We start from the raw sequence: 18,764 nt of genomic DNA on the forward strand, positions 1-18,764 counted from the left end.
TGCACGCCCGTGTCTACGACAGCTTTCTTGGGTGTTCGTTTTCCCCTCATGAGGCGGTATATGGGAGACGTGGCGTATGTATCGCGCCTCAGACACGCTCACGTAGCACGTCGAGTTCGCCACCCCCACAATTGGCGGCCGTGACGGCGCCGCTGCAATTCTGCCGTTCATCGTGCACGCCTTCGGCTCCATTGAGACTCTGAACACGAGGATGGACTGGTCGGCGTATGATTCGGCCCAGTTCGAGGCCCAGATCGGCACGTGGATCATGGAGAATGTGGTCTGGTTTGTGCACATCCCGTCGATCTCAATCTGACAGTACTGTGTCTGTTGTCCAGCGAAACTGGGTGACACTGTCGCTGGTGGGAGCGCTTGAAAGGGTGCTCGTGAACGTGTAGAAACGGAGGGCCGGCGCAACTTGCCGACGGATCATGAAGGCCTAGCCGCCCCCTCGTGAGCTGGACCACCATTTGTTTACTAGCGACCCCCGCGGGGGCCGGCGTCGCAGTAACGTACATGACGATGATGTCTTCCGCGAGTACAGTAGAGAGTCGAAGCAGAGAACTAAGGTCATAGCAAGCGCGCACGGGCGCGAAAATTGAGTCAGCACTGGGGCCGGGATATGCCGGAGTCTTCCGATCGCGCCACCGCCACGGGCGCTTGATGGCTCATCCTCTTCCAGATCCGCAGCACAGAAAACCCCACTTCAAATCGCGTACGTTGGCTTGTGGCCTTGATATCTCCAAACCTGGCGCCGGTCCGCGTTAACACCTAGCCCAGCCCAGCCCAGCCCACGTCCTACACGTACCAAGATTGGGCGCTGATGGCGTCTTGACTCCATCGCTGGGTGCGTACTTATGCGGGTGTAAAGCAGCAGTGAATGGCTAGACCAGGCACTATTACCTCGTCCATTCCTCATTTCGCTCTCCGAATCGGCTCCGAATGCCCCACAGCACGGCTACGTCGCATTGGCTACGCTCGGTGTTGTAACTGGCCCGTGGCATACGTCCACCATGTGGTACATGCGTGGTTGCGGCGCCGCACTGCGCTTCACTTCTGTTTGACATATGCATTGATCATCGCCTCCGATTTGTGCTCCTGCAGTTGGTATCTTCGGAATGGAAGGTCCCACTAGGCTGCCGCGCTGTCCGGACTTTCTGCAAGACACGCGCATGAACACACGATATCCGGGCGATGAAGTTCAATCATTCCAGTTGCGTCACTCAGCTCATACGAGACTCACAGGGCTGTAGCTTCTGTGGTCAGCACGCCATCTATTTTGGGCACGATCCACCCACCTGTGTTCTCCCGTGCCCACTTTAAACGTTCTCCTACTTGCGTGCGGGAGCCTGACTCCCCTAGTACTCCATCATCTTCCATCGCCACGGTGGCAGACGTCGCCCACGTCGTACACTGCACCACTATGTCTCCATCGCCCCCAGATAGCACCCACTCACACAATCCCACTCAGGTTGGTGCGCGCACGCCGCACGGTGCCTTCCCGTTCGGAGCTGACCAGCACCTCGCAGGACCCGTCCCCTCCCCCACATACATCGGTTGTATCGTCGGACGGCACGAGCCCCTTGGAACAAGTGTGTACTCTGTCTTTCTCGAGTTCTCTGCTGCGCTTTTTACATGCATCCACTAGAAAACACTTCCTCAGGACGATTCCGCCGTACGCGATGCAACAGTCCAGACCTCTGAGCCAGTTTCTGCGACTACGAATATCTACCTCGTATGTGATTTCACTACTCATCGTCGTTGCTCGAATGTTCAACTGCGTATCTGCCTTCAGGGTCAGTGCGATCAGATTTGCGATTTGTTGAAGGCGATACTAGCACGGCTGGAGGTGTGAACGTTTCTGCATCACTCATCTTCGGACACCGTGCTCACAACACCACAGAACACGTCTCCCGGGAGCGCAAGTGAACATGCATCCGACCACGTAGTGAGCGAGAGGGGAATTGAGAATTCGTCGCAGGTAACATTACGTACACGTATTATCGACATGACTGGATTCATGTTTGTTTGTATTCAGGACAATGTGCCCGCGCAAGCACCAACAGAGACAGTCCGTGCAGGTGCAACACTCGACTATTTGCGCGTAAGCTCTCATTATCTGTGCTGTATCGAGCACCACGTAACCTTTTTTGATCAGAACATCCTCCCAAAGCCCGAGAAGTATACAAGCGCACAAATTCAAGGTGCATGGCATTCGAGTAGAATGATGGCAGAAAATGAGAGTCAAGAGCTTGTAGCAGAATGGAACAAAGAGATCGATGGTCTCTTGACATTCGTGAGCGTTTCATGAGCTGCATACCAATATTTTCTCATGCGGCTTGACACAGATCGGTTTGTTCTCGGCCGCGCTCACCGCTTTCAATACCATCTCTTTTGCCTTCATTCAGCCGCAGACGAACAGTACATCAAATGCTACGGTTCTACAGGCGATTTTGCAACTAAGAAGTGTCATCCTCGACTCGTCCCTCGCCAGCTCTTCACCGGTGATCGACGCCGCTCTGCAGTCCCCCACGCACCCGCCGAGCTGGACCGTCTGGGTGAACGCCCTCTGGTTCACAAGTCTTACGTTCAGCTTATCCTCGGCAACCATGGCCAAGCAGTGGCTGAAGGAGCATAGAATCGGGGTGCGAGGGAGTTCCGCCGACATCGCAAGACTACGCATGTACCGGCTCATGAACCTCCAGGCATCGCATATCGCCATCATCGTCGCTCTCGTACCCCTACTCCTCATCGCCGCCCTCGTGCTGTTTTTCGCAGGCCTCCTCATCCTCCTCTTTCATGCAAACAAGGCCGTCTTCTCAGTAACCTTCGTATTCGTGGGCATCCTGCTGCTCTTCGTCATCGGCACAACCGTCCTTCCCATCATCGACTCTACGCGCTGCTACTTCTCCCCTCAAGCTCAGATTGTCTTCAACATGTGGCGCGGCATCATACATAGATGGAACTTCCTGAACCGTTGGGCTGTCCCCGCCTTATACAGGCTCTTCGATCGCATGACGGACAGCCGTCGTATCTCGGCACTCGTTCCCGGCGAGATTCTCTGGAGCGCCTACGAATACTTCCGAGACAAGTCCGACTATGGCCGAGTTGCTATGACCACTTTCCCCATCCCCGTGTGGAAGGGAGACGAGAAATCCATCATATCCCAGCAAGACGCGGATCTCGACGCCCAAACCGTACTCTGGTCCATCATCAACTCTGTCCACAACGACAGCGCGAGCGTTTGCCTGTCCAGCAACGACAAGGCCGCGAAGGCCTACGTGAAGCATGCCACCCAGCTTCTAGTCGGATCGATCAATAATACGGATTCGGGACCCACGACCACCTTCCTGCGACAGCCCATTCTCGAAGCGGCCCTGGCACACTTCTATCCCGCGTACCGGGAAGGCGATCTCTCGCAGGGAGACTGGGATCACCTGGATTGCTTCGTCAAGACAGGAACACCTTCTGCGAACACTAGCAACGAGATCAAAGCGCGTGTCATGCACACCACCGGACGCATTTTGGGCGGCCCCGCGGTGGACCCTTCCGACCTCCAATGGTATGAGCTATGGTGCGAAGACTGCTTCCGCAAGATCAGCGACGTGACCACACTGCAAATCTGTACGTTCGCTCGCGGCACTGCCTTTTCGTGGGCGATCACTCACCTCCTCTCAAGCCGCGTACGCGGCTGCGCACAGACTTGACAGCCGTATTCGCAAGTCCTCTCTCGGTCGTCCCGACGTCCCCGAAGACATTGTAGAGTGGGAATTAAAGTTCATATACCGCCACATCAGCGTGCTACGGGAACTTCTCGAGTACTCGACACCCTTGGTCTCCGACCCTGACGCTATCGCGAAGATCTTACCGTTCCTTACGCACGCTTTCTCCTCCATCAACACATTGCTTGACGAGGTCTCGTGGTCGTTCTACTCGTCGTATCAACTCAAGCGCGCCTGCGTCTCGTACCGCGAGATTTCCGCAGACCTCTTTTACTTTTCTTCGCATCAGTCTCCGGAGGTCAGAAGGCTAGTCACGCCGCATCTCAGCGCGTCCCTCACGAATGTGTTTATCTGGCTCGTCGACACGGAAGATTCGCCCAGGGTGGATCCTGAAGTGCTCGGATCCGAAGTCGTCTTGGCCAGCGGAATGAATCTGTCCACCCTGCTGGAAACGGTCCCGACTCCTCCGTATGCGATGATGGCCAACCACTCGTTGCGTCGTATGGCTTCCATATCCGAGGGACCACTTTTCGACATCATCCGCTCCATAATGCATCGGTACGTGCTGCGCGCTGGCTCCACCTCGTGCGAACGCTGCTGACCAGTTTCGTTGAACAGCGTCGAAGATACCGCTCCAGTCGAAGACACAGCTCCAGACGTACCGGACGATCCAGAAGCTGCGGACAGCAGCACGCGCCCCACCACACCCGAAGCGAGTCCTCGAGACGCACGTGAGCTCATGCGCGCACTTTCTGAAAGATCGCCACTACAGAGGCCCAATTTCGGATGGCAGATGATCGGTATAGACATGCAATCGCTCGTAGGAAGAGCACCGACTTCACCAGTGCCAGACGTTTAACGAACCCGCTGTCGTTTCTTTTCCGTATGAAAGCCTCTCTTGTTATCCATACGTCTTGTCCCTGTCACAATCCGTCTGAGATCCTGGGCCCCATGCTCACTTTCGGAGTCCCTCCGTAAAGTTTGGGTGCGAGCGAGCGACGAGCGGGAGCGGTGATGTGCAGCATCGTTGCAGAGCTCTCCGAGGTGCCGCGCGTGCCCTCCGCAGATTCTTCCTATGTCGCCGCGCTTCAATCGCAAGTGTCCAGGACAGCGCGCGACGGCAAATCCAAGTTGACATACTTAGTGACCGCTCACAGCGCCCGAGTCTGCCCTCGTTCTGCTCGGCGGACGAGTCAGCAACCAGTTATCTTAAGCCTGCAGGCGGAGATGTAGGCTCGGACGGGAATCGCATGTGTGCGAGGAGGTCGTATTTGTCTTCCTTTGGTCCTCCTCGCCCCCCCCAGGTCATTGCGGTCGGTTTCAACCGGTTTCACCCTTTCGTGCGCCAATACTTCCGCGGCTGATGTGGGCGTGGAGTGCGTGACCGAAGGTTCGAAAGTGAGACGATTGTAAGTGAAGAAGGGCACCCGAACGTTTGTGCCATTTGAGGGTGTTTGCTGGCGCGTTGAACTGCATGATCTGTGGACCCTCGGGAACCCATGGAGGTTCATGCGCTCAACATTATGGCATTACACAGTAGTAATGTAAAGCACCGCATGTATATATGCGCCGTCGGCGCTAGCTTGTAACTACAAACCCCTCCGACGAGTCTACACCCCACTCCTCCTGACACGCAGGCCGGCAGGCCTATCCACGACGGTGTCGGTATCGGGGAGAGGGACCGCGTCACCCGCACGAGCAGTGGCACGGCGCACGGCTGCAGTGTGCGTTCGCTATCGTCGTGGTGCGTGTCGTTTAGGCCGCGCTCTGGTGCTCCAAGCGGGCCGGATCGGTCAAAGTGGCGGTCGTGTCGACGTCGACCTTCGTGTCCGTGCCCGACACACGCTCGAAGGCCGTGCCGGCACCGCAGTGCTGTCGGGAGGAAGAGATCGCGCGGTGTCAGTGACCGCGGGGCGAGAAAATGGAGCATGCGGACCTGCGGTTCGTAGCGCTCCACCCACCCGCTTCATCGCCCCAGAACCTCGCGGCAGGGCGCGCCTGCTGGCGTTTGTGACACGCGCGACGAGCTGTACCCGGGCCGCTACCGCTCAGGACCGTCCACCAGCGTGCGGGACGAGGGACGCCTATCGGAATCGAAGTCGACGAGCGTCGGAGCGTCGGAGCGTCGTCACGAGCGAAGGTGACGAGCGACGGGAGTCGTCGAGGAGGACGAAGCGATCGCGCGCGACAGACACGCGCGCAGGCCGCATCCATCAGCGCGACGCCCGCCGCCTCCGTGTGGTCGAGTACGCCCTCGACGAACGGCGTGAACGCGTCTTGCCAGCTGCATGGCCTGTCCACCGGGTGCGAGGGGAGCCAGGGGGAGCCCGAGCCAGTCCATCTGGATGGTATCGTGCCTTCGCTTGAGGTACTGCCAACCGAGACAGAGGTCGAGCATCACGGGCTGGTGTGGAGAAAGCTTGCCGGAGATCCGCGCAAGGGAGAGCCGCACGTCTTTGGGGTGGGCGAGGGGCAGATAAGGATAGGGAACGAATGGAGCCGGAGGTGCCGAAGTCGAGGATGAGTCTGAGGAGCTTGTACCATGCACTCACAAGGGAGTTCGGCAAATGGCTTGTGGTCGCTGCGGTCAACATCCAAGGTGCAATCTTCAACAGGCAAGAAGCGCCGTTACTGGCGTGTAGGGCGTAAGATGTTATGAGGGTGGTCCCTAGATGAGTGCAGCAACGTCTACTAAAGGTCTCAGGACTCACTCGAAACCGCCGAGGTGCTTGCACTCGACCTCATCGATGACCGCCGATTCCCTGCGAGCCTTGCCGACGATCTTGACGGGGACGTGGTGCTGCGCGCCGGCGAGTCGAACGAACGCGCAGAGCGCGGCTAGGTCGTGCTTGCATGGACGAGCGTGACGCGCGCGAGAGCGGGGGAGGGCGAGGCAAAGGAGGACGAGGCGGAGGGTGGGGGACAAGACCGGTAGCGACGCCGTGCCGCACTGGCCACGAGTCGGACGTGCCCGCGCGAACAAGCAGGACGCGCGCGAGAGGGGAGGAGGGCAGGGTGGAAGTGGCGAAGCAGAGGTGGAGAGCACCAAACGGGCTGTACTCACAGAGCTAGTGGTCGCTGTGACTCATGGCGACCCCACACCCTCATCTCCGGGTAGAGCTCGAGGATGCCCGGGTGGACGTTCCCCGCGGGTCTCCACCGGGTGGCAGGCCGGGCGGGCGAAGCAGGAGGGGAAGGCGGCACCGGGCACTGCGCGCCCGCAATTGGGTGCTCAGCCGAGACAGGGTGCGCGGTGGAGGGAGCGAGGCGGATGGACGACCTTCATGACGTCTGGAAGGATATCCTCGCGTGTTGTGCGTGTCGTGGGCGCCGCCAGCAGAGTGGGAGAAGGAGATGGCTGGCACCAAGCGGCGCCAGGCGCCTGAACGGAGTGTGAAGCGTAAAAACGAGACAGAGGCGGAAGACGGGCGCACTCCCGCCTTGCAAGTTGCCGCCCACGTGGGCGCGTCTCTGGCAATGGCGCGTATCTCTGGCGCCCTCGTGAGCATCGTGCGCATCAGCAAAACGGCGTTTGACCTCGGAGAGGTAGAACTGTACGACGTCGAACGCGAGGACGGATGCGCCGGGCTATCCTGCGCGCCCACGTTTGGCGATTGTGGTGCACGAGCATGAGGCTAGCGTCGACCTTAGGCCTCTGCTTCGACCCGCTGAACTGCGACGGGTCCGAACAGTGCCAGAAGGCACCCCATTTCTGGCCCTTGTTGAAGTACTAGGGAGTCGCACCGCCGGCGCTCTCTCACCTAGAGCTTTCCAAGGCAGCTCAGGAGCGCGATCTACCGGTACGCCTTCAACTTCGAGTAAGTAGTATCGTCTTTCTTGGGTTTGGGAATCACTACTGACACCGCCGATTCAGTGGATGATTCAAGTGACAGCCAGTAGGTGGCATGGTCAAGGCACGCATTGAATACACCGCATGGAGCGCCTCGAACTTCACGTCGTGGACGAGAGCATTCATCCGAGATGACCCTCCGACCTGGGTGCTGGGCTCAATCTCCGATGCCTCGCGGAGTTCGCGCGGTCATGAGCGCATGCGTCTGACATGGGTAGGCCGTCGCTCTTCAGCTCACCTGCCGCTCACTCCTCGTCCTAGTCCCCACCTACGTCCCCACCCACATCCCGTCTCTAAAGATCCGGCGCTCAGGTAAAACTCCATCCCAGCCAGCCTCACTATGCCTTCCTCGCCGACCGTCTCTGCCAAGGATTCACCCCGCGCTCCGGTACGTGCAATCACCCAATGACGCGAACGGCCGGCGGTTGATACACGAGTCACACTCAGACCTCGACGAAATCGTCCCTTCAAAGAACCTCCGCAGACGACCATCGGGACTCAGACACGGCTCGTCTCCCGGAGGATCCACGCTCCCCCGGGACGAACCCAGTATGTGTGTCGCTCTTTTCAGACCCTACAACGAATCACGAAGTTCGACCAGGCGAACATGTCCCTCGGCGATGTCTGCATCCTGCTGAAGGAGATACTTGATGAATTCAAGAAGGTATGGTGTAAACGTTTCCACGTCTCCCAAACATACTCACCGTTGACCAGCGCCCACAAGCGGCGGGCGAGGGGATTGGAGCGGAACGTAACACCGGCGGGATTGAACCGGTGAGTATATCGTTCACTTGCTGCCGGTAGGGATTCAAGGAGTGTTGAGTGTCTGCAGAGCCGTATCGAAACATCACTTCCAGCAGGAGATACAGAACTGCCGGATATTCACGACGATGGGATAGTACGTCCAGGATCTCACCCGTTTGCATTGATATTTGCTGAACACTCTGAACGATAGATCGTACTACCAGCATCTGAGAACTACACGCAGACAGAGGTCGATGCGGCATGGAATGAGACCAGAAAGACGGTGGAGAAGTACAGCGACGAGCTCGTCGACCAGTGGAACCAGGAGATCGACGGCCTCTTGACCTTTGTACGTCTCGACGTTCGTGCCGAGTGGGCAGTGACACTCACTCGCGATCATTCAGGACGGTCTGTTCTCCGCCGCTCTCACCGCGTTCAACACCATCGCCTTCGGGATGCTCCAGCCTCAATCAAGCGACCAAACCAACGCGATCTTGACTCAGGTCTCTGCGCAGCTGAAAAGCTTCGCGCTTAATCCATCATTCGTCAACTCCACCGCCTCGGCGTTCCAGGACATCGTGCCGACCCCGTTTCGCCCCGAGACCTGGGCCGTGTGGGTGAATGCGCTCTGGTTCACTAGTTTGACCTTCAGCTTGTCGTCGGCGACGATCGGAATCATGGTGAAGCAGTGGCTCAAAGAGTATAACACCGGGCTGTACGGGTCCTCCGCACCAATCACACGACGTCGCATCTACCGGCTCTCAAACCTCAACAAGGCCCACATCCCTGCCATCATCTCGCTGGTGCCGCTGCTTCTTATCGCCGCCGTCGTTCTCTTCTTCGCCGGCCTTCTCATCCTCCTCTTCCACTCCGACGTCTTCGTCTTCACCGCCACTGCGACGTTCGTTGGGATGCTCTTGCTCTTCATTATCGTGACAACGGTCATCCCCTCGATCAATCCATTGATGTGTTACTTTTCGCCTCAATCTAGGGCCTTCCTCCCTCTCTGGAGCGTCATTCTTATTTTATCCTCGGTCGTTTATCGTTCAATAATGGGCATCCTCTTATTTATTTCCTCGCCTGTCTGGATCCTTTACGGATGCTTTGAAGCTTCACTTCATTACTCCCTCAGAGGCAAGTCCTGGGTGGTCACAGGGTTCAGTTTCCTTTGGGATTCTCTCCGTGCAAGTTTTCCAAAGCCCATTGTATGGAAAGGGGATGAAGAAGCCATAGTCTCACAAAGCGCAACCCATCTCGACGCCCAGACAGTCCACTGGGCGATGTTCAGCTCTCAAAACACCAGCATGGTGCACACGTCTGCGATGTGTCTATCCAGCGACCCACAGGTTGCGAAGTCGTATCGGGAATGGACCTCCGGACGCCTCTCGAATCTCTATGGGTCCGCGCTCCGCTGGCCAGACTTCATGGTGAAGATGTTTGCGATCCCCCTCTTGAACGTTTCTGGCGGATTTTCTGTCGAAATGCTGGAGGGTGGAGAAGCCGAGGACACCAGCTCTCCGAGCACCCCCGCTTCATCTGAATATAACAAGACCGCGGCCCAGCTGCTCTACAGCATGCAAAGAAATGTGGAACCCCCCAGCCCAGAGTCAGAATGGACCAAACTGTTGGAAAGCGGCGGGCTCCAGCACATCCATGACCCTGGAACGTTACAATTCGGTGCGTCTGCGACTTGACCTTCCACCGGCGGGCCCCGGGTCGAAGTCAGGGCGCTCACTGCGACTGTGGCAGCTGCCTTCGTGACCGCTTACCGGATGAAAACGTGGCTCGTCAGAGACCGTGACCTCCAACGCGTAAACCCACCTTCTCAAGAGGTCCTCATCGAGGAGTTCAGGTTCATGCGCCAGCATATCAACTCCTTTTGGGAACTCGTCAAGCACTCGGCGCCCAGGATCCGCGACTGCGACGGCATCGCTGCGATCCGGCCGTTCGTCGCGCACGGGTTCTCCTCCTTCGAAGAGCTCCTTAACACGATTGACTGGTCGCTGTCTGGATCACCGGAAATCGCCTGCTTCTGGTTCGGGGGGATCTTGACACATATATACCAGTTAGGCTACTCCACATACGGCATCCGCAGTCTGATCACACCGTCGCTCGTTGCAGCGCTCGAGCGCGTATTCGCACAGCTCGTTGGAACGGAGGACTGGCGTCAAATGGAGCCGCGGGGTGACCACAGCCTGGTGGACGGTTGCCAATTTCTCCTCATCATTCTCACGTTGGCGGTCCCACCGTGCACTCCACCGGACGCGCCGTTTTCCGCCGGAGATCCTCAATCGGAGGAACACAGCGACGAAGCTGCCGAACCCAAGCTCGTATCATCTATGCCATTTGTGCGACTCCCGACGCTGACCAACGCGTCTCACAGCCCTGAGGATTTCTTCACCGCGGTGGACGCCGCTGCCAATACGCACGAAACGTCCGCGACGCCCGACGCCACTCGTGCCACTTCGCCGGCCGCTCCTGCGGATGTACCGCGCGTACCTTAGATTTTCGCCGTGCGCGTGTTAAAGTGATGGTGTTGCGTCACGCGTGTGCAGGGCTACGGAAGGACGCGGGAGGACGGGTTTGTAGGAAGTTGGGGCTCGTGCTTCGTGCTTTCGTGTAGGTTTGCATTGCGACGACGGCGGATATGATAGGAAATTTCATCCTCCAGCTCCGCTTCCTCTTTCGAGCCTGCAATGCTGGTCCTGGTTGAAGTGAATGAGGTTACAGCATGTCATCAAAGGAAACGAGAAAACAATCACAAGTACACGGAGCTGTAGGATTACATGTCAGCCATCGTCCGTTCCTTCGACGCCAGCGTTTCTGCATCACAAAAGCGGGCCAAGTCCCTGTTCTGACATCGGGTACTAGCACCGGAGCCAGACGTAAGCAAGGCACTTACAGTGATGGCATACGGGGGCCGGCGCACCTCACGAGCCTGTTGCACACCCTCATGAGCCTTCGGTGGTCCAAGGTCATCGTCATGGAATTCGTCTGCCTCGACGCGCACCCGGAGGACATGCCAGCCGACGTCGATGCACATCCGGTCTGTTAGGGTAGAGTCGAGGAGCTCATGGGACGAGGCTATTTCTGATCACGGCAGCCAGACGTGTGTTCCCGTTTTTGAGTCGCTGGGAACGGACGGACATGGGTTTCGGGGAAGGAGCAGCTCGTAATCGATGGAGCATCCGGTGATCCGTGATGCGCGCGTGTAAACGCGCCTCTGTGGGCGGCAAGGACGCGTGGCTGTGATGCACGCCGCGCATCCCTCCCTGGCCCCTTCGCCGTCCTCCTCCTCCTCCACCACCCTTGCCGCCCCCAGCCTCCCCCCTCTGCCCAGGCAGACGATAGCGACGATACGGTCGACTGTCGTTTGCTATTGGACTCCGGTGTCACCAGGTGACACCGACCTTCCCTCCTCCGACTGACCTCGACCTCCTCCTCCTCCCTCGACCTCGATCTTGCCCTTTACCCACCTTCCCGACCGCACTCACAACATCGCACTCGGACGTCCATACGGACGTCCTCAGTGTGGAGATTTCAATAGGGGGCCGCGGCGATGTACCGCGGCACTTGTTTTTGGTGAGTCCTCCGCTCCGTCCTCCTGCACTCCCGATGCCCACCGGTGCCAGGACGCCCTGACGTCCTCCTTCTCCGCGCCGCTCTCCTCCCTCCGCGCCGCTCTCCTCCCTCCGCGTCGCCCCCCCCCCCCCTCCGCGCCATCCGCCTCTGCGTCGCCCTCCTCCTCGCCCTGCGCCGCCCGTGCCTGCCACTTCCCACCGCCCTCCTCTGCCCGTGTCACCCGCCTCCGCATCACCCTCCTCCTGCGTCACTGCGCTCCCCCGCGTCACCTTCCCCCGCCTCCGCGCCGCCCTCCTCCACCCTCGCCACCCGCCTCCTCTGCGCACACCGCCCGCCTCCTCCTCCGCCTCACGGCCCTCCCCCGCCCGCACGGCCCTCCTCCGTCCACGCCGTCCTCCGCCCATGTCGCCTCCTCGTCACCCGCCTCCGCGCCACCCTCCAAACCACGCTCCTCTGCCTGCCTCGCTCTTCTCCGCGCCGTCCTCCACCCACGTCGCCCACCTCCCTCGCCTTGCGCGCATACGCATTACCCACCTCCGCCTTGCCTGCCTGCGCCCACACGCCCTCCTCCGTCTCCCTCACTTCCATGTCGCCCTCCTCTGCGTCGCCCGCCTCCTCGCTCTCGTCGACTTCCCCGCGCATCGCCCACCTTCGCGCTGCCCACCGCCCCGCCCGTATCGCCCATTTCCATTTTTGAGTCACCCTCCTCCACGTGTCGCCCACCTCCGCCCGCGTCGCCCTGCGCCTCCTCCGCCGCGTCCGGCCCTCCACATCGCCCTCCTTCACCTCAGCCTCCGCGTTGTCGCGGGGCTGTAGTATTACTTGCTAGCCCTACTGTAGTAGCTATATTAAATATATTTTAATCGCAAATTTTATACAAAAAGTGTGGTCTGAAACAAAGGGGGAGGTGAGCTCGAGTGGGAGGGCCCAAGGCGCCGGTGGCCAGACATGTCGGGGCAGTGTCGCGCCTGTGGCGGCGGCGTTAGATTGAAACCGGGCGGGCGGGGGTGACGGATGCATCCGCACCTTGCCGAGAGGCTCTGGTAACGGATGCACCAGTCGAATCCGTACCGTAGGGAGAAGGGGTGATAGAGAGAAGAGGTCCAGGGGTCCAGCATGTAGACAAGGGGGACGTAGATGTCGTCAAAGAATCCGACACTTGCTGGGCGCGAGTGAGCTTCGGGGCGCGAGAACGAGGCCGAAGATACATGGTAGCCGCAGTGACTACCCGTTTGAGTGCTCACATATATCAAATCAAGAACTGTCGAGCTGAAAGCAAATCGCATGAGGATATGTACCAGGTATATGCGCCCAGGTCCCTTACTAGAACCGGCACTGACAACTCAACTGCCGTCCGGCGTCCGATGTCATGGCGCTCCGGCGGGCGGGAACGAGCTCACCAGCGCAGACAAGAGCGAAACCGACGCCCCCAAGACCACACCCCCACCCAAACGACATACTCAAATGACGTTTCTATTCCCTGAAAGCACAACGGCCGGGTATCGACGAGTTTGCAGCGGCTCGTTACCCAGTGCGGCCGGCCGCACCTCGCCCCTCCCCTCCCGCCCCGCCCAGTGCCCACCACCGCGAGCCGGGCCAGGTGGGAGACGAGCGACGCGCGCCGGCCCCAGAACCCTCGTGCTCCGCACACAACAAGACGGCCCCACTCCACGGACTCTCGACTAACGGAGGACGGGGGAATCAAGGGAGAGGGCGAAAGAACGGAACGCGCCAGACGGGCCGCGAATACAGTGGTATACCGTAACAAAGGGTGGGGATGATCGGATAGGAGGACAAGGTGTCGATACACGAAGGTGAAGGCGATCGCGAGGTATGAGCGGGCGAGGTGGTATCGATTACTTCCGAAGAGACGGCTACCTACGCCACGCGCGGAGACAACTACGACAACGACAACGACAGAGACGGCGACCCGGCACCACGACAGCGCACCGCGCGAGAACACGACGTGACAACAGCAACAGCAAGCGAACGACATCGCGGAGACAGGGTGAATCGGAGGGCAGCAGGGCGCACCGCTCGTGTGCCCAGAGAGGACGCGCCGCGGCTCTGCCGTGCCGCCCAGGACGGTAATTAGGCCAAGAAATAATGCGCAAGACAGGGGAACGGCAGAGATTCTACAGCCCCGCCGCTGCCACCGGGGAACGACGAGGCGAGACCCGCGGGTGGCGGAGGGGGCTGGTAGTACAGTTCGGTCGGCTGGCTTACATGCCGCTGTACGCGTCCTCGTCGTCGTACATCGTGTAGACCGTGTCGGGGCGTTGCGCGCGGCCCGCGGTGCCCCGCGTCGCCACCGCGGCCGGAGCAGCGGGGGTCACTTGGGCGGTGGGGGGCGTGGCCGGGATGTTCGCGAATTCGGTCGAGAACGGCGACGGCGACGGGCGGACGGACGAGGGAACCGCGGGGAACCCGGAGTCGATGTTCGAGAACCGCTGCTGGATGTGGATCTCGGGCAGCATGGGCGGGATCGACGTGATGCGCTCCTTCTCGTTGTTGGCGAAAGCGGGGGCAGGCGGCTGGATCATCGAGTCCTCGGACGGACGGCTGGGGATGTACTGTGCCTGCTCGGCGGCCATCGTCGGGTCGGCGAAGGGCGACTCGGGGAACGAGTTCTCGTGCGGGGTGGGAGCACCGCGGACGTTGAGGTGCTGCGCGGTGTTGAAGATGGCGTGTTGAGCCCCGAAGTCCAGTGGCACCGTCTCCTTAGGGACTGGGATGGGTGCAGTGTGGTCATACTCAGGCTCCTCGTAGACAGCACCGAGAGGGAGAGCATGGGGAGGAGACGAGTTCAGCTGGCGGGAGATCTCGGCGTACTGAGTAGCCTGGAAAGGCGTGACACTTCCACGGCTCATGTCGGCGTAGGTGGAGTTGGTGGGAAGCTCCGGCATCGGCTTCGACGAGCTCGAGGTGTGGCGAGAAAGCACAGCGGAAGAGCCGTTGGAAGGCTGGCGCGTGACCATGTTGCCGTACGGGTCGTACTGGTGGTCGAACTCGTTATATCCGGTGAAGAAGGGGTTCGCAGAATTCGCCGTAGTAGGGGTGTAGACTTGACCCGGCTCGAAAGAAACTTGACCGTACGCGCCGTACCCGTAGGGCTGAGGGGGAGCGTACGACCCCGGCCCATTCGCGAGCTTTTGCTCGATCATGGTTGGCGGACGAGCGCCACGGCTGTTGTACGACATATCCCGACCGATACCCGACGTTCCATCGCCGCCAGGGAGCATCGTCGACTGACGACGGAAGGCGTCGGGGTCGAAGTCCGCTGCATCATCCTCCTCACGGCTGCGAGAACGACGCTGGAGACAAGTGAGCATGAGATCGCGGAGGGAAAATTTACGACAAAGTCTGCGACTCACGAGGAAGTAGACGATGGCGAACAAAATGCCTGCGCCAGCAAAGACAGCAGCAATAATGCCTCCGATCTTCACGCCAGAGCTGGTGGAGGTATCCGTGTCGCTGCTGTTCGAGGGAGCTTGGGTCGAAGAGCTGGTGGGGGCCACACTGGTATTGCTATGGGTGGATGTCTGAGTGACGGTGATGAGGATATCGGCGAGCGAGGACGAGGACGAGGACGAGGTGGTGGGCAAAGGGGTGGACGAGGTAGTTGTGGGAATGGAGGTAGAGGTGGAAGTGGTGCTGGTGAGAGGGGTAGTGGACGTGGACGTGGGGATGGAGGTCGTGGTGGAAACCTGAGTGGACAGAGTGGTGGACGTGGAAGTGTCAGTGTTGGTTTGGAGCGGGTTCGTGGGTAAGATGCCGGTGTCCGCTGTGGAATAGTAATAGCATGAGCATAAGATTGATAGTCAGACACTCAAAGTAGGCTCGAGCGGGGGGAGTGCAGGAAAGGTAGATCATGGTGGCTGGAGGAATGTACGCGGTCACACATCCACCAAAACATTCCTAGCGACAGCGAACCCGGAATAGTTGGAGCGCATACATTCGCCCGCCTCTAGGACGGGAAGGAATGGTGAAAGCGGAATACTCACAGGTCAGTGGTGAGGTCGACGTGGTCGTGTCGGTGGTGGTGGTATCGAACGGGTTTCCGAAGATTGCAGTGGGGCGGAAGCCGGGCTCAGCGCGGTTGTCGAGGCGGAGGGGCCCGCGATGGTGGAGACCGCGCTTGAGAGATGGATGATGGACCATTTTGACGAGTTCGGAGGGCGAAGGAGCGTGAGGAAGAAGGAGCGAATGAGCCTGAGTGGGTCTCCGGGGCAGCCCTGAAGGAGCGGAAGGAGGCCGGGAGACGACTGCAAGGCTGGGGGCGACGGACGTCGAGGGGAAGGACAAGAAGAGCTGGCGCCCGTCCGCGTCGACGGCTGCCTCGGACGTCGTGACTGTCACGCGTGGCAGCGGCCATCACGTTGATAAGGCGCTCGGTGGGTGGTCTGTCCCCGGACGGGCCGCGAGCGTGTCCTCGATCTGCCCAACGTTGCCATGGCGGGGGACGCGGGCCTCCTCCCGCCCGACGCCCGTCCCCACATACCCGGCTCTCTCATCCGTCTCGTCCTCCGTCGCGGCCCATGTCAGCCTGCTCGCGGCCAGCATGTTCCCCTCGCAGCTGGCGGCGCTGTCTCCCTTCGCGATCCTCGTCTGTCTCCTCTGCTTTCTCCACCCCGTGCATGCAGCGATCAACATCACCCTCGAGGACATCGCGGTCCAGATCACTTACAGCCCTCCCGCGTGCGGTCTGACGCAGTCTACGGCAGGCACCGAGGCCTGCAACTCTTCCTGGTCCGTTCATCCTCTCCGATCCGGAGCGGCCTCCACCCAGTCCATCCAGTCCCGTTCCGTCGACGACTAGGCTGACGCTCTTCCATCGTCTCGCATCTACTTACCTCACCTCGTCTTCCAGGCAAGTCATCGCTGATGCCAACGCTTCGGACGGGACAATCACCCAGACCTCGGGTGCAAACAACTCGAGCGGAGGCTTTATTCCCCAGCTCTTTCTTTCTTTCCGAGGTTCGTCCCCCGTGCCTGAAACCATTCCCCGCTCCACTGCAATAGATGGCGCTGATCGTGTCTCCCTCGTGCAGCCCTCGAGGTGTCCATCAAGACGTCACCCAACTCCTCCGCGCTCGTCAACATCTCCGTCTCGACCTCGAACCCCGTCGAGTCCGTCACCCGCCAGCTGAACAGCTCCGTCCAGCCAATCGAGGTCGTCTCCCTCGCCGAAGACCGCGTGACCACCCTCGCCCTCACCTACATCGACTCCGGCACGCCCACCGTGCTCGACATCGACGCCATCATCCTCACCGTCTCCGATAACAAGTCCGTTCCCTCCACTGCCACCAATTGATCATGCGCTGCCCTACTTACTGACGCCTACAGCACCGCTCCCTTCGTCGCGCCCTCGGTACCGGCCACAACCACACTCCCCACCGTCACGCCCTCGATCGTCGTTCCTTCCTCTTCTTCTTCGTCTTCATCCCGCCAGAGCGCCGGCGACATTGCCGCCGAGGTCCTTGGGGTCGTCCTCGGGGCGCTTCTGCTCGGAATTGTGGTAGCCCTCGCGTTTCTGTTTGTGCGCAGGCGACGGAGACGACGCGCCGACCAGCCGCCCCCTCTGCCAGGGATCGAGGGTGGACCCTCCATTCGGACTTGAAGCTTGAAGCTTGAGCCTGACACTCGCGCTCTATTTTGTTTGCTTTCGCTTGTCTGTCGACCTCACTACGAACATCACTGGCTAATCGGGGAACTCCACACGATCGCACACACACATCCATACTGTAACACGACCAGGGACATTTTGCGCCTTTGTACACTATCTACCAGCTGGCGATCACTGTAATCTGAAGACCCTATACCCCGTCCACAGCTTGGAGAATAGACTAGGTCGGAATTAGATCGGGAATAGAACCAGTGCGCGCATGTCTGACTGTGCGTATGCCCAGCACACACGTACAAACCCCAAGCGCGAAATAAAATGCCACACGCCGGGGCGACTATCTTTCTGGTGACACATCAAAGCCGAGAGAAAGACAAGATCTTCTCTCGCCCATAGAAACCCATGGAAATGCTAGCTTATCAACGACTCCCAGAAAAGCTCCCAGAGAAATGGTGGCCTCGCGTGCCAGCCTGTGACACTTGAATGCCCGAGAACGGGATGAAGCGAGCACCCGTCATATCCGTTCTAGGCCCGGGTTTCCGTATAAGCGCCCCTGTCCCTGGCGTTGAGTATCCTCCCTTCCAACTTGCAGTGGCGACCCCGGCCCCCGCTTGAAGTTCTTCCCCCGGGACCCCCGCAACCACCGCTCTCCTCATGATCCCATGACCTGTCGCGCTCCTCGTCAACGTAAGTACGGGCTTGCTAGAGCATATTTGCTACGTCTTGAAACCTCGATCGACGGAGACGGCTCGGAGTCGCTCGATCGGTGGCCAGACTACTCAATTACTGAATCCAAGCCAAGGCACAGGGACGCCCCCATCCTGGGCACTCGTCCCGCTCCACTATCCTCGCCTTCCAGACCCATGCACGCCAGAGGACCCCGTTACAGATACAACAACCACAGGTGACGAACATGCACGCAAGCGGGCGAAACCTAGGAACGTGCGGTTCAAGTACACGGAGGAATCCGACAACGCGCGATAGGCGAGCAGCTCGGGCCCGAGCTCGCCAAGCGTACGCGGTCTCCGACGCTACGATCTGGGCGTCGGCCGACTCCACAACAGACGCATCTGCAGCGCTGCGATGGGGCCTCCGTCGAACAAAGATCCTTCGCAAGTCTGTCGGGTCCGTCAAACCCTCACCGCTCATTTTCAGGATGAACTGACCAAGCTAGCAGACCAAGCTGCGAACGGTCCAGGTGACGCGAGATCCTCAGCCCGTCGACGCCGTTCTCGATCCTCGT

General features: G+C 59.7%; 4 protein-coding genes across 4 annotated transcripts; 3 read left to right on the forward strand and 1 right to left on the reverse strand.

Moving 5' to 3' along the window:
* Positions 1 to 2,020: 2,020 nt before the first annotated feature.
* Positions 2,021 to 2,930, forward strand: BXZ73DRAFT_44061 (uncharacterized protein; the record flags this gene model as incomplete). Its single annotated transcript, XM_048019267.1, has 2 exons — positions 2,021 to 2,296; positions 2,349 to 2,930. Coding segments are annotated over 2 exons (858 nt in total), but the record flags the coding sequence as incomplete, so codon positions are not given.
* Positions 2,931 to 8,551: 5,621 nt separating this feature from the next.
* Positions 8,552 to 9,311, forward strand: BXZ73DRAFT_28721 (uncharacterized protein; the record flags this gene model as incomplete). The annotated part of the gene is made up of 2 exons (XM_048017763.1): positions 8,552 to 8,665; positions 8,721 to 9,311. Coding segments are annotated over 2 exons (705 nt in total), but the record flags the coding sequence as incomplete, so codon positions are not given.
* A 4,809-nt stretch (positions 9,312 to 14,120) lies between these two features.
* BXZ73DRAFT_44129 (uncharacterized protein) lies at positions 14,121 to 15,662 on the reverse strand (the record flags this gene model as incomplete). The annotated part of the gene is made up of 2 exons (XM_048019277.1): positions 14,121 to 15,212; positions 15,273 to 15,662. Coding segments are annotated over 2 exons (1,482 nt in total), but the record flags the coding sequence as incomplete, so codon positions are not given.
* Positions 15,663 to 16,459: 797 nt separating this feature from the next.
* On the forward strand, positions 16,460 to 17,518 carry BXZ73DRAFT_76234 (uncharacterized protein; the record flags this gene model as incomplete). The annotated part of the gene is made up of 4 exons (XM_048022375.1): positions 16,460 to 16,647; positions 16,769 to 16,875; positions 16,950 to 17,184; positions 17,245 to 17,518. 4 exons carry the CDS (start codon positions 16,460 to 16,462, stop codon positions 17,516 to 17,518), a joined length of 804 nt encoding a protein of 267 aa, XP_047879694.1.
* Between the last annotated feature and the right edge of the window lie 1,246 nt (positions 17,519 to 18,764).

This window comes from Epithele typhae (genome assembly GCF_022376455.1).
Source record: "Epithele typhae strain CBS 203.58 chromosome Unknown BXZ73scaffold_13, whole genome shotgun sequence".
Lineage (NCBI taxonomy): Eukaryota > Fungi > Basidiomycota > Agaricomycetes > Polyporales > Epitheliaceae > Epithele > Epithele typhae.